The sequence below is a fragment of the Petaurus breviceps genome, unplaced genomic scaffold (assembly GCF_028583685.1).
Source record: "Petaurus breviceps papuanus isolate PSGF00001 unplaced genomic scaffold, PetGlider_PUasm1.0 174, whole genome shotgun sequence".
Lineage (NCBI taxonomy): Eukaryota > Metazoa > Chordata > Mammalia > Diprotodontia > Petauridae > Petaurus > Petaurus breviceps.
The window spans coordinates 60,934,624-60,950,309 of record NW_027185761.1 but is presented as its reverse complement, the minus strand read 5'-3'; the positions used below and the strand labels follow the sequence as shown (position 1 = coordinate 60,950,309).

Sequence of the window (15,686 nt, the reverse complement as noted above, 5' to 3'; positions counted from 1 at the left end):
CTAGTTCTGCCCTCTGAGGGCAGGCTTTCAGGCAGCCCTCGTGTCCCCCAGTCTTCTCTTCTGCACGCCAAACATGGCCAGTTGTTTCCTTCACCTGATCCTGAGATTCCCTATACAGTTTAACTTTTCAAATATGGTACCCACAGCTGTATCTCCTCTCTTTTACCATTGTCATCTTTGGTCACTTTAGCCATTTGAGACGTGGTCTGACCTGGGCAGAGCTCAGTGAAACTGTCACCTCCCTGGTCCTGGAGACTGTGCCTCTCCTGATGTGACCCAAGATTGAATTAGCCTTTTTTTTACACTGTTGTTTCATATGGAGTCTGCAGTCCACTAAAGCCCCAGGGCCTTTTGGAGAAGCTGCTATCCAGCCACTTCTTCCCTAGCTCACACTTGTGAATTTGATTTTTTTTTTTTGTGACCCAAATGTAAGAGCTACCATTTGTCCCTAGTTAATTTCCTGTTATTGTATTGAGCCCAATGTTCCAGTCTGTCAAAATCCATCTTAATTTTGAGTCTGTTATCTAATGTTAGCTGTCCTTCCTAGCTTTGTGCCATTTGCTAATTTAATAAGCAAACCATTTATGCCTTCAGCCAAGCCTTTGATAAAAATGTTAGACATCATGGGACCCAACACAGATTCTCGGGGCATTCCACTGTAGACATCCTTCCAGGTTGACAAGGAACCATTAATGATTCCTCATTGAGTCTGGACAGTCAGCCTGCTCTGAATCCTCCCAAATCTGCTGTTCTCATGGCCGCAGCTGCACCTTTTCCATGAGAATAGTATGAGGGGTTTTGTAAAATGCTTAGCTGAAATTAAGACAAACCCTCTCTGCCCCTGTTCCCTTATTCTGCCAGTCTGGTAACTTTGTCTAAAAAACAAATGTGGCAAGTCTGGCATCACTTACTGTTGACAGAGCCAAGCTGGCTCCTTGAGATGGCAGCTTCCTTCTCCAGACTTTCTCAAATACTTCACATGTTCTGGGACCATGTTGGGGACTAAAGTCTAGATCTTTTGACCTAGACCTCCAATCCCAAGGTTTTCCCTCTTGGGAAAAGTTAGTTATTTGCCCTTTTTCAGTTCTCAGATGGCTCCTCCCATTCTCCTGAGTCCTCGGAAGATCATTGACAGTATCTCTCCCAGTTCTCGGAGCCGGCTGGGCACCTTCTTGCCTTCCTTCAGTTTCAGCCGCTGTGGCTGTTTCTGCATTAGCCTTTCCTGTCCCAAATGGATTCTTCTTGAAAGAGGCAATAGAGACAGAGTGAGAAGCCCATCCTTCTCTCTGTCCTTGCTTATCATAAGTCCTTCTCTTCCGTCCCTTTCCTCAGCATGCATCTGTCATCTGCAGCCTCTCCATAGAAGCTGGGGTCGCCCTTCATTTGGGCTCTCTTGAAGCTTTTCTCATCAGCCTGTGGCACACTTTTGTGTTCATCCTACAGTCCCATCTTATAGACTGTATATATTAGCTGGTCATGAATCCACATTGGTTGGTTGTTTTAGACAGTTCTCTTTTTCTTCTCACTGAAATGGTTTCTCTCTAGCTTCAAAATTTCATTCTCAAGAGCTTCCCATCCCTCCTAGGATGATTTCATCTATGGAATTCTGGTCCACGGGATGCTACATGTCCTTTCTCTGCTTCTTTTGAAATCTGCTGGAGTACTTGGGAGACTCTACCTGAGTTTCTTTTCCTTCACAAATTCTTAGATGAGGGGGTAGGAAGCAAGGTCAACTTTCCCCTAAAATTTGTGTCCTTTCTGCTTTAACCACCACTTCCTCCAGGTGGCTGAGTGTTGGGTCCAGAGTGGCCATTTCCCCCTTGGCTTCCTCAAGGCAAGGCCAGAAAGGATCAGCGGCTCTCCTTTTTGGCAGTAATGGTGATCCAGCTGCCATCTGGATACAGTCCCCTCTTACTACTCCAGTGTGTTTTCGTGCCAGGCTCTCAGACTGCTTCCCACTCTCCTCCTCCATTCCCCTTCTGTCCGGATGGCCTGTGGTCTACTCTGAGGAGCATTGGCTCTGCCACTGAGAATATTCCCCCAGATATTCCCTGCTGGTCCTCAGATCTCCTCACATGACTATAGCACTGTTTACCTTCCTTGTCTTGTCTTTTTACTGACACTTACCTTTCCAAATACAGAATTCCTCTTCAGTGAGGAGTCTCATTGTGCCTGATCCTATGAGATCAAATTTATTTCTTGTCTGATGATTTCTAGGTCACCCTATTTGTCCCCCATACATTGTATAGCTGCTGGGGTCTCACTGCTGTCTCCTTTCTTGGATTCTGTGACTTTGGGGCATCCCTACTGCTTATTCTCCTTACGTTTTTAACCACCTTCTCTGTCACCTAGCCTGGCAAATGTACACAGGCCATTTTCTCCCTCCATATTGAGCTTGCAGCCCACTAAACCACCCAAGTATTTTTTTTTACGAACTGTTGTCTGGTCCAATGGAGTGAGGAGGGATGTTAAGGACTGTTAAGGGTCCCCTGAACTTGTCCTTTTGAATTGCTCTACTTTCTAGAAATACTGGACCCAGAGCATGCAGGAGGCCCTGAATGTAACAAGGATGGAGGCCCTACCTCCACCTGCCCCCCCACCCCGAGACATAATGTGTTGTTTGCATCTCAAACTTGACTCCCTCTGAGTCCTTGGGAGTCAAGAGAGGTGCCAGACAGTCTGCACTCGGCTTGTGCAGCTGGGCCTTGTAGATAAGAAGACCATCTATCTTCATGGTCTAGCAGTTTCTAAGGGAAAAGAATGTGGCTTTTGTCCTCGCCTTGCTCCTCCCCTTTGAGTTTTGTCCTTTTCCCACCTTTACTGCACCTTTCCCCTCCCATGCTACACCCTTTTAGGTGCAGATTCTGGGATCACCTCCTTCTTTTGTCTTTCTGTCATAAACATGCAAACTTCTGTAAGGACTAGGAACTCTTTGCTCTGGCTTTGGGTTCCATATGCATGTTCATTTCTCTTGTAATCAACCTAGTTTTCTTGTAAGTTTTGTGAGGTTATTTCCTATTGACACTAGTTACACTTCCCCTATTCCATAATTGTATAGTTATTCTTTGAACCCAAGTATATGAATTTACATTTATTCCTTTTGAAATTTTGTCTTACTAGAGTTGATTCCATGTTCAGCCTCTTGGGACTCTGTAGATCCTGCACCGTCATCCCTCTTATTAACCATCCATCCTGATTTTGTGATCAAGGCAAAGTTGATAAACATACCAATATGTTTGCCTTCACCCAAGTCATACAAAAATTGGTAGCTATCCCAGCCCCAAGGACAGATCCCTTGGCTTTTTCATCAGAGACTTTTCCCCAATTTCACATTGGCCCATGAATTGCCACTCTCTGCGTTCAATCATTTGGCCAGTTTCCAAATTCACCTAAGTATACTCTCCTCAAGCCCACATTTTACCATCTTGTTGAAAATGTTAGCTTGAAAAAGCATTTCAGGTATTTTCCTGAAATTCATACATACTGTATCTATGAGATAACCCTGGTCTACTGTTATGGTAAATAATAGTATAAACTGTTTATAACCCTATGAAAAACCTATGAAAGGAAGTATGTTTAGCCTGACATAATGTATTTTTAAATTAAATTTTATTTTATTTTCAGATCCACATTTTCTCTCTCATTCTTCTCTCCTTATCTCCCTCCCCCACTGCCTCTAGTGGAGAAAGCCACAGAAACAGAACCCCTGTTATAAATACAAATTAAAATAAATACAAAACAAAACAAATTCTCACATTAGTCAAATCCAAAAAAAATGTCTCCAATTCTACTCTGAGAACATCACCATCACCTTTCTAGTAGGAAGTGAGTAAAAATTTCATCTTGAAGCCCTCTGGAATTGTGGCTGGTCATTCACTAATCAGAGTTCCTGAATCTTTCAGAGATGTTTGTCGATACAATGTTCCTGTTATTGTATAACTTATCTCCTGGTTCTGCATCAGTTCATATAAGTCTTCCTGGTTGTCTCTGATGTCTTCCCTGTCATCATTTCAGCATTCTATTACAGTCATATGACTTATTGAGCCATTCCCCAGTTGATGGCATCCCCTCCATTTCTAATTCTTTGCCAACACAAAAGGACCTGCTGTGAATATTTGTGTGCATAGGGGTCCTTTTCCTCTTTCTCTCATTTCTTTGGGGGGTATAGAGCTAAGGGTGATGCTATTAAATCAAAGGTTGTGCAGTTTAATAACTTTGGGGGTATGCTTCAAATTGTCTTCCACAATGACTGGACCAGCAGTCCAATACCTGTTTTCTGTAGTCTCCCCAGCATTTGTCATTTTCTCTTTTTTTTTCACCATTGCCAGTCTGATAGGTGTGAGATGGGGCCTCAGAGTAGTTTGAATTTGCATTTCTCTAATTCTTCTTGAGTTAGGGTATTTTTTTCATATGGCCATTAGTATTTTGGATTGCTACCTCTGAAAACTGCCTGCTCATACCCTTTGACCTAACAGGATGCATTCTTGGTGCCCACCCCCCATCCCACACACACACCATGCTGGTTTCAGCTTTCTAAGTGCTTATAGCCCATCTTTTAATGAAATGTTTTAGAATTTGGTCAGGAATCAAATTCAGGTTCATTGGTGGCCTCGATGTGAAAAGGAATCTGACCTGTCAGGCATTAACCAGTGGCTTCTCCCATGTATGCTTATAAAGATGCTTCTTTTAAAAGTGCCACTGCTAACAGTCCCTTCTGGCAGGTCTGTAGGGCTCTAAAGTATACAAAATGCTGTATTCACTTTACTTACATGCTTTACCTCTTTGCTGTTTAGTTGTTCTTGGGAGGTGGAAGGGCGAACAGGTTACCACTAATGGGAAGTTATCTCCATTTTACAGAGAAGGAGACTGTTTAGAGAAATCTGATCAAAGTCAAATAAAGTACACTCTGTACCTTTTGATGCCTCTTCCTCCATTTACACCCACATACCCATGAGATTGGTTTCTCAAAGACAAATTGTCCTGGGAGTTCATTTACTGCTCCCACGTAACTTGGAGGCTTGGAGGCTTGAGAGGAGGGTGGTCAGCCTCAGTGGTGTCCCTAGTGATGGTCCCTGCCCACTCAAGAGTGTGCCTGCACCCTTGGCTCCATTTTTCCTCAGCTCACCTGGGACCCCTTCTCTGGAAGAGAAAAGAAATCTGTAACAACCAGGAGGGAGAAATTGCTTGTCAGCTACCATCTTACCAGTAAATAATTTCAAGTTTTCTAGCAATGCAAAAACTATCCCTGTCCACTATTCCATTAGCGGCATTCTGTGACTGGGCCACCAGGAAGTTGAAGAGAGCTTCAGATTAAGCTTCTAAAAATGGAAAGGACAAGGGGAGGAGCCAAGATGGTGGCGCAGAAACAGGAAAACTCCCTGCGCTCCCCCCCATGACCCCCTCAAATACCTATAAAATAGGACTCTAAAAAAAACTTTAGGGCTACAGAACCCACAAAGTGACAGAGAGATACAATCCTCCCACTGAAGACAACCTGGCAGGCAGACAGGAAGGGTCTATTGCAGTGTGCTGAGAGCAGAGCCCAACCCCACGTGAGCCCGTGGTTTTAGACCCAGGGCGGCCCAACCAGCCACAACTGGAGGAACTTCAGGAGACTGGGTCACCAGCAGCTGTGGCAGTTTCCAGAATTATCAACCCATAAATGCCAAAGACAAAGTGAGAGGTCAGTGGACTTTGGGAACAAGGGGTCCGAGAGTGCAGTACAGCCTTTTCCCCCCAGAGGGAGAAGTGGCTGAGGTGCTGTGGCTGCCGCCATGTGGCTGCTTCAGAGCTCTTGGCCTATAGATTGTAGGGGGACCAAGCAACCATTCTGAGGGGTAATTGCTCTTGCTTTAACCTGCTTGGATCTGGATTACAGTCTAGGGTGGAGGTCCTGGGGTGGGTGACCAGGTGCCAAAGTCAGTGGAGGCTTCAGAGAGGGCACCCAACTAATACCTCCAGCAGCTGAGAAAACCCCAGCAATTTGGGACAAAGCCCCCGTCTCTGGAAGCGGAGTTCTACTGTGGCAAAAAGCTCAAAAGTCAAGTAATTGAGTGGCAACATGAGCAAGCAAAGGAAGCAAAGCAAGCACAGCAATCCTACTTTGGATTTCTTTTTTGGGCACACAAAGGATCAAAACATGGAACAGGAGGAAGACAGCAAAGTCAGAACTCCTGTACCAAAAGCTTCCAAGAAAAATATGAACCGGTGATAGGTCATAGAGGAGCTTAAGAAGGATTTTGAAAACCAAATAAGAGAAGTGGAGGAAAAATTGGGAAGAGAAATAAGAATGATGCAAGAAAATCAAGAAAAGTGAGTCAACAACCTGACTGAAGAAAATAATACCTTAAAAAACTAACTCACTCAGGGGCGACTAGGTGGTGCAGTGAGTAAAGCCCCAGCCCCAGAGTCAGGAGGACCCAAGGTTGGTTCCAGCCTCAGGCACTTAACACACCCACACAAAAAACTAAAAAACTAAAACAAAAAAAAAACAAAAAAACTAGCCATGTATCCTTGGGCAAGTTACTTAACCTCAAGTGCCCTCCAAAAGGCAAAAAAAAAAAAAATGACTAACTCAAATGGCAAAAGAGGCTCAAAAAGCCAATGAGGAGAAGAATGCCTTAAAAAGTTGAATTTGTCAGATGGAAAAAGAATCTCAAAAGCTCACTGAAAAGAATAATCCCTTCAGAATTAGATTGGAACAAATGGAAGCTAATGACTTTGTGAGAAATCAAGATACTATTAAACAGATCCAAACAAATGAAAAAATAGAAGGCAATGTGAAATATCTCATTGGAAAATCCACTGAGCTGGAAAATAGATCCAGGAGAGATCATTTTAGAATTAATTGAACTACCTGAAAGCCATGATCAAAAAAAGAACCTAGAAATCATCCTTCAAGAAATTCTCAAGGAAAATTGCTCTGATGTTTTAGAACCAGAGAGCAAAAGAGGTTGAAAGAATCCACCAGTCACCTCTTGAAAAAGATCCCAAAAAGGGAATATTATAACTAGGAATGTTATAGCCAGGTTCTGGAGTTTCCAGATCAAGGAGAAAATATTACAAGCAGCCAAGAAAAAACAATTTGAATCTTATGGAAACACAATCAGGATAACCCAGGATCTGGCAGCTTCTACCTTGAGGGATCGAAGGACTTGGAATATAATATTCCCGAGGTCAAAGGAGCTGGAATTAAAACCAAGAGTCACCTATCCAAAAAACTGAGTATTGTGTTTCAGGGGAAAATATGTCATTCAATGAAATGGAGGACTTTCAAGCATTCTTGATTAAAAAAAAAGAGTTGAATAGAAAATTTGACATTGAGATACAAGAAGCAAGAGAAGCATGAGAAGGTAAACAGGAAAAAGAAATCATAAGGAACTTATCAAAGTTGAACTATTTACATTCCTTCATGGAAAAATAATTGTAACTTATAAAATTTTTCTCAGTATGAGAGTAGTTGAAGGGAATATAAATGTCTATATAGGAGGGCATATGGACGTATGAATACATATGTGAGTGTGTGTATAGGAATACATAGACAGTACAGGACCAGTTGAATAGGAAGGGATGATACTTAAAAGGTGAAATTGAGAGGTGAGAGAGGAATATAATGAGAGGAGATAGAGAGAGACAGAATGGGGTAAACTATCCCATATAGAAGAGGAAAGGGAAAACTTACAATGGAGGAGAACAGGAAGGCAAAAGGGAATGGGTCAACCTTACTCTCATTGAATTTGGCTTAAGGAGGGGATAACATACACACTCAATTGGGTATCTCACCCTACAGGAGAGTAGGGGGGAAGGGGATGAGAGGGGGGATGATGGGAGGAGGGAAGTTGGAAGCACACACTTTTGAAAAGGGACAGGGTCAAAGTAGAGAATAGAACAAGTGGGGGGTGGGATAGGATGGAGGGAAATATAGTCAGTCTTTCCCAAAATATCCACTACGGAAATGTTTTGCGTAGCTACACATGTACAATCTATATTGAATTACTTATCTTCTCAGTAAGGGTGGGTGATGAGGGAGGAAGGGAATGAATCTGGAATTCAAAGTTTTAAAATCAAATGTTTTAAAATATATATCATTATTTTTTTTTTTACATGCAACTGGGAAATAAGATATACAGGCACTGGGGTATAGAGGTCCATCTTGCCCTATTGGAAAGTCGGAGGGGGGAAGGGGGAGTATATAGGAGAGAGCAGATTGGGGGAGGAGGTATACAGTGGGATTACTGTTTTGGGGTGGTGGGTAGGGGAAAATTTGTAACTCAAAATCTTGTGGAAATGAATGGTGTAAACTTAAAATAAACACAAATTTTAATTTAAAAAATAAAAATGGAAAGAACAAAAAGGGAAACAGTGCTGTGCCACCAGGGTGGCCAGATTCGACCCCAGAAAACCTGTGAGCTAACATTCCTCCCCTCTTCATGAAGGTGGGGGCTAGTGGTTTGGAGTACTACATGCACTCTCGTACTCTGGGGACACATGCTGCCTGGTTTTGCTGCTATGCTTTTCCCTCTCTTTTTCAGTCTTTGTTCTAAGGGAGGGTTTTCTGAATTGGACAGTGGGGAATGATGGAAAAGCATTTAAGAAGAGAATCCATAGGATTACATGGGTCAAGTGATCATTGGGAGAAGGTAGGCTATGAAAGTCGCACTTGAAGCAGAAGTGGCACTTTTGATTTGCCCCAAGTAGCCAGGCTCTGGCTGCCCATGTAGCTTGTGCTCACAGGCTCCCAGAGTCCAAGGGAGAGTTCAAAGTGTGATCCCTTCTGGCCTACAGTAGTTACTGTTAAAGAGATTCCCCCAAGCAGGGCAGAGAAATTGGACTTGCCTTGGGGAGATGCCTAAACAAATTTTGTCCTTAAGCTGTGGATGAATGATCTCATTAGCTTGGATGGAGAGCCAGTCAAGTCAGTGAGCATTAAGCTCTCACTCTACCCTGGGGAAGCAGAGACCAGTGATGCTTCCTTCAGGCCACAGCCCTGATGGGGAAGGGGACCTTGCCCAGGTCAGTGTGCAAGAGCCAGGAGCCTGTGACTTACTGTTGGGGTGAGACGAGGTGGGGGGGGGGGCGCGAGGGTTTTCTTTTGAGGAGCCCTTTCCAGAAGTGAACATTTACTAAGGAGAGAAGCAGGGAGGGGAGGGGAAGAGCCCACCAGTGGTAAGGGCAGGACCCTCTTCAGTGGCCTCAGGCTGTGCTGCTCCTGAGAGATCCCCAAGAAAATTCTGGCCTTGTTGGTTTTGACAGTCACACACTGGTCATGGTTTAAACACTGGTGGAGGTCTTCCTGGTGGTTAATCTGTGAACAGCCAGGGCAGCAGAAATCTGAGAGGGATTCAGCAGGGGAAAATGTGTATTCTCCTGGGTGAAAAAAGTGGGTCTCATCCCAGGAGAAAAAGGGCCATGTGGGTCTTTGGGTGTTGGGGGTGAAGAGGAGCGGTGCTGGGCACACAGTAGGCACTCTATCGATTGGTTGACTTTGGATTACGTTGCCGTGGAGCAGAGGGGAGGCCAGTTAGTGCCTGTGCCCAGGCTTACAGGCCCACACTTCTGGTCAACACTCTGCCACTTACTCTGTGATACCTTTTAACTTCAGTCAAAAGCCCCACCAGAGAGAAATGCAAATCTCACAAGGTTGTTGAGATAATGACTCACAATTCTCTATCTCTGGTCTTTACAAAATGCTTTTTTAGAACGTTTGTGGTGTGAGAACAAATATCATCCTGCCCATTTTGTTGCTGAGAAAACTGAGGCCAGAAAGGTTGCAGGGGTGGGGAACCTGTAGCTTCAAGGCTACACACGGCCCTCTAGGTCCTCAAGTGCAGGCCTTTGGCTTGATCCAGACTTCACAGAACACATCCCTTCATGGAAGGGTTTGTTCTGTGAAACTTGGGGCCGCAGCCAAGGACCCAGTGGGCTCCACGTGGCCTCAAAGCCCAGGCTCCCCACCTCTAGTGACTTCCTTGTGGTTGCATAGCCATCCAAGGTTAGAAGAAGCATTGGAGGCCACATCTCAGATACTCCAGGTTAGCACTCCTGCGACACTGCACCATGCTCGTTGACTTTCTAGTAAGAGTCTCATGGTTTTGTTTTTTTAATAGGCACTCAAAGTAAGGCAAGCGGATGTAACCAGAGAAACTGTCCAGAAAAGTGTCTGTGTTCTGAGCCAGCTGGTAAGAGAACTTGTAAAATCCTCGAAATGCATGAAAAAGGGAATCCTTGAGAGAAGTCAGGACTTGGGTCAGTCACTGTATTTGCCAGGGTCTGATTATTGTGTTTCCCCAACTATCATCTAGCAACTTCACACTTATAATTAACACCTCTCCCACCTTTTCACCATAGGGTGAAAATTGCCCCTGGTTTTCCTAGCAATTAACAGATTTAGTAAAAAAGTGGAGGAGGAGGAGGAGTTAAAGTCTTACCGGTAAATTTAGCAAAAAAGGGGGTTTGGTGTGTGTGATTTTATCCTTGATTTTTACTCATTTATTTCTAAGTATTCCAAGCACTGTGCTATAAAGAAGGACAGAGCTGCTTCATTTTGCAGTGTTTTTCAAGAACCTTCTGGGTACAAGGTGCTGTGTAAAGTGTGGGACATACAAGGTCAAGGATGAAAGGGGTCCTTGTTTTCCTGGAAACTGATGATTGAATTCATGACCATCAGAGGAGAGCAGCACCAGCTCTGTCCTCAAGGAGTCTGCAGTCTAATGGAGGGGAAGGCCTGTGGGCAAGAGATTATGCAAGAAAGTGCACTCAGAGTGCTACTAAGAGGGGAGAGGTAAGGTCCCCTGGATGAGGCAGTACCTGAGAAAGAAGCCAGAGATTGCAGAGGCAGAGCTGGAGGCCTTGGGGGAGGGGTGGAATCAGGGCCAAGAAGGCTACTTCCTTGGTCACAGTCTTAGGTCTGGTCCAGAAGTAGACCCCTGACCGGAATTGGGCCAGGTTCATCGAGAGTTCTCCTAGGGGCAGCTTGCCAGTATCTACTATACTAAGTACGTCCCAGTAGTTCTAGGTACTAGAGAGACAGCCTAGCTTAGGCTCCATCTGAGGGTGGTCACCTTCCCCAGGTCCCAGGCAAAGATCTGAGCAGGCCACACTGTTTCCCCACTCAGACCCATGGGGCCTTATCTTTTGGGCGACCTCTGGAGTGGACCATTGTCCATTACTCCTGGGGCAGCCCAGGGTCTCTGCTGCACTCCTGTTGCCCAGGTCCACTGTATCTAGAACCTGGGCTCTAGAGATCATGGGACATGCTGTGAGCCGTGGTCAGGTGGTAGTAGAGAGGAGTATCTTATCATTGCCCCCCTGCAGTGGTGGGCCATTCATTGGATGCGGGAGCACAAGCAGCAAGGCTGAACTGCGGGTGATAGCTCTAGGTGCTGGCTGCCCAAAATCCACCCACAGACACTGGGTCCCATCCAGGCCTCTACAGCTGGGAGGGAGCTGGAGGGACCCCACTTGGCCTTCAGACACATTTCCTTATTGACTGTCTCGCTTTGTTTGCACCATGACCAGTCTGGTGGATGAGGTTCTTTCTCTCTCTTGAAGGAGGAGGAGGAAGTTTTTGGTATTTCCTAGTGTGTTTTTTTTTCTTATCAAAGTCTAATCCCTGGTTTATTTTATATTCCTTTTATAATATCATAAACCTGACAACGATGAACAAACTTGAACATTTCCCCATGTACAGAAAACCCGTACAAGAGAAGAGCGTGTAAAACCAGGAGTTACACTGGGTCCAGCTGGTCTAGTGTCATTGCCGCACTGCCCTGCCCACCTGTGTCTGCTTCTGAGCTTCCTTCTGTTCTCTGGTGTGGGTGTCTTTTTTAATGATTCCTTCACATTCTCTTCCCTTCCTTTCCTGGCATCCCAGCACAATCCCCGACCCCTCTGTAACTCTTCCCAAAGCTCCCCTTGTCCCATCCACACACTGGCCTCTCTTCCCACAGGTGGGAGGTGGGATTCACCATCCTGGCCCTTTGAGCAAGCCATGGTTGGTCAGCACGTTCGTTTGAATCTTGAAGGCTTTCCCAGGTGTTTTCCTTCACAGCACTTTAGTTATTGTCCGGGCCAGGCTTTGCTCTTCTCACTTGCTGTTAGGTCATGCAGGTTTCTCTGAATTTGCTCCTCTCATCATTTCTCATGGTATACTAGTATTTCATTATAGTCACATGCCATAACTTCTTCAGCCATTGCCCATTTAATGGGCACCCACTTTGTTTCTAGGTCTTTGCTACAACAAAAAAGTGCTGCTACAGATATTTTTGTCTATATGGTTCCTTTCTCCTTTTATTTGATCTCTTTGGAGTAAATGCTTAGCAGTGGTGTTACTGGATCCAAAGGTCTGCGCAGTCTAGTGATCTGGGGTATAGTTGGTTCCCCTTTGCTTTCCAGCAGTTGTTAAATCAATCTACAGCTCCAGCAATATCATATCCATATTTCTGTCCTGTCACAACCCCCCCCCCCAAGAGTTGTCATTGCCCTTTTCTGTCATTTTTACCAATCTGACGGGTGTTTGGTGAAACCTTACTAATGTTTTAATTTGCATTTCTCTGTTACTGATTTGGAGCCTTTCAGATGATTGTTGATGACTTGCCTTTCTCTTTGAAATTGTCTGTTCATATCTTTTGACCATTTATCTTTTAGGGAATTGCCATTGTTTTTCTATATTTGTATGAATTTCCCTATACGTGTTTTACATATCAGACATTTTTATGTTGTAAAGTTTATTTTCTCAGTTAACTGTTTTCCTTGTAATTCTCACAGCATTGATTTTATTTGTACAAAACTTCAATCACAATTTTCCACTTTTTCTCCTGTGATCCTCTCTATTTCTGATTTGATCAAGAACCATTTATCCATGGTTGTAAAAGGTTTCTCCTTCCTTGCTCCTCTGATTTGTTTATGAAATGATCTTTGTGTCTATGTCTCCTATCTGTTGGGAGCTTATTGTAGTATATTGTCTGAGATGCTGATCCAAACCTTTCTGCAAGACTGCTTTCCAGTTTCCCAGCAGTTATTGTTGAAGAGTGAGTCTTTAATCCAGCAAGTGGAATCTGTGAGTTTACCTAACCCTGAGCTGTTAGGTTCAGCTGATGACTCTTCAGCAAAGCCTTAACAGGGTTAGGGTTAGGGTTGGAATGGGGAGAGGCATCACCAGCGCTTACAGTGAGTCCCCTTCACTTATTAAGGAACATGCATGTAAACTCTGTCTTATTACTCTTTCCTAAAACCCTAAACTGTAGGCTAAGGTCTCCCCCATTGAGGCATGCCAAAAAGGCTGTAAGTCAAACCAGTAGGAGAAATGGAGAAGTGTGCTTTTTTCTGTTAGTGAGCCTGTGGACCAAGAAATAAATCCAAAGTGCGTGCACATACATACCCATGTATGCTCTCACACACACATACAGGTTCACATCTCAGGAGAGATGTACGTTCCATTTTGGATGAGATGATAGAACCCTCTAATAAAGGATAGGTTTACCAAAAGTTAGAAGATAATCTAATTTGGGTAGGAGGTAATGTCTCTGAAAGAGGAAGATCACTTGTGACTCCCTGTTGAGTGAAGGCTCCCAGGATCATCGATGTGGGCCTGGAAGGCATGTCAAATGCCTTAGAATTCAACCCTCTTATTTTTTTCTAATAGATTTTTATTGATATCTTTAGTTTTCACATCACTTGGATGTTCTCCTTCGTCTCTCTCCCCTTCCTCCATCTCAGGGAGCCATCCCCTCTCTAAGGAAGAATTTAAAAAGAAACAAAAAGAGTAAGAGAAAAAAAAATCAGGAAAACCGATCCACACCCTGGAAAAAGTCTGACAATTAAGCCACATCCCCAAGCAGAAGAGGCCTCACTCGTCTGTTCCTTCTTTGGGTCAAGGTCGTTTTCAGTTGCTTGATGCCCACCCCCTTGTTTTAGGGCCGCATCTGTGCAGGCCCAGGGCGAGCAGGTGGTCAGTGGCTGAGCCAGGTGACTGCTGGGCCCCCTGGCCTTCGCCTCCCTCAGGCCATCCTTCAGACACCTCAGGTGTTGTGTGACCCCAGAGTCAGGCTTAGGCACAGGTGCTGCCACGAGAAAATGCAGGCTCCCTCCTTTGGACTGGGATGCTCCTTCCTGACTGCACTCCCATTCCTCAGGCCTCATGTGTGCTAGAAGCACAGAGAGACTCACTGCCCTCCTGTGTGACCTTCCCTCTCAAGGGAAGTCCAAGCAGTAAGCATTTATGGAGAGCCTCCTGTGTGCCCGCCACTCGGCTAAGCTCCCGGCGGTACAAAGAGAGGCAGAAAAAGGCCCTGCCCTCCCAAAGCTCGCGGTCTAATAGAGAACATGTGAACCACCGTGTACCAGTGAGGTAGAGACAGGATAGGTGGGAGACCCGCCCTGAGCAAAGGGAGATGAGGAACTCCTCCAAGCCCCCCTGCAAGGCCTGGGGGGGGGGAGGGAGGAGGGGAAGGCCCCAGGGCAGGGAGGACAGCCTTTGCACACCCTCAGTGCAGAGCAGTAGCACTAGTGGGGAAGGCGGGCTGAGAACGTTGGGGAGATAGGGAGCCAGCTGGTGAAGACCTTCAGAAACCTGGGGGGGCGGGGTGAGGGCCAGTGCCAGAGGAGAGGAGGAGGTGTGTTCTAGAGACCAAGATAGAATCAGCAGGGCTGGAAAGGGACCTGCTGGGGTATGGCACCTCAGCATCTCCATCTCCCCTCCAAGCACAGGGTAGAGCTGCCTTCCATGGGCTTTTCTGGGTCTCCCCAATCAAGCCTGCCCCAAACCCATGCTTTGTATATAGCTTATAATCTCTGCTATTGCAGGCATCTCCAGGCGATGTCCAGCTTCGCGGAAGCACTTGGGCCAGTCCCTGCACCTAGGTCTATACTCAGTGAATACTAGTTTCCCCTGCAGTGTTCTCCTTCCTCTCGTAAATGGGAGGGAACTAGTTGGTGTATTTTATTAACATTTTCAAAATCTTAGGAGATTCAGCATCGGAGGTTTTTTGTTTTTTTAAACAAACCCTGTCACAATGAATGCTTTATCCTGTTTGGATAGGAAACTGACTTAGAGGCTAAAGGGGAAAGGTATGAATTAATGGGTATTTCTTGAACCAGGCAAGTCCAGTGATTTCCCCAAGATGGTCTTATTTGGCGTTGTTATACTTGATCAGGATCAGGAAGTGCCCTGGGTACTCCCCAGATTTACTTGCCAAGACCTTGGATACTAAAAGGCCTTAGTCAGCAGAGAGAAACTTCAGAAAATTCTCAGTGGGCGTGGGAGTGACCAAGGAACTTCAGAATGGGCAAACTGAAACATGTAGTTGGGGGAACTCTGCTGAGAGCTTGGTGGACCCTGTGCTTAGGAAGGGGTCTGGGCCTTCGTGTAGACCACCCTGTGCTTAGCACAGAGGCCTGTGTATAAATGAGGAGCTGTTGGGCATCCCTGTGGCCAGATACCAACGGTTCAGGGAGAGTAGGGATGAGACAGCTTGACAACATAAGACGCCTTAGTGTGACCACACTGTGCAGTTCTGATCACATCCTGATCATGCCTCAAGAAAGATACAGGAACACTCCTGGAAGAAGGTATCTAAAGTGGTTGACCCAGGGGTTGGAGAGAGCACCAGGACTTGGGGTTTTGGGGACCTCAGTGGCCATCCAGTCAGACTCACCCCCAGAAGAATCCACATTAGAACCCACCTGAC

At 45.3% G+C, this 15,686-nt stretch overlaps 1 protein-coding gene across 1 annotated transcript in view; it reads left to right on the top strand.

Annotated features, from left to right (window-relative positions):
- The window catches only part of AVL9 (AVL9 cell migration associated), a 67,684-nt gene that overhangs the window by 25,067 nt on the left and 26,931 nt on the right, over nucleotides 1–15,686 (top strand). Inside the window, exon 4 of the mRNA XM_069084299.1 lies at nucleotides 10,107–10,178. Within this exon, the coding sequence (XP_068940400.1) occupies nucleotides 10,107–10,178 (72 nt within the window). The remainder of the gene's footprint in view (nucleotides 1–10,106; nucleotides 10,179–15,686) is intronic.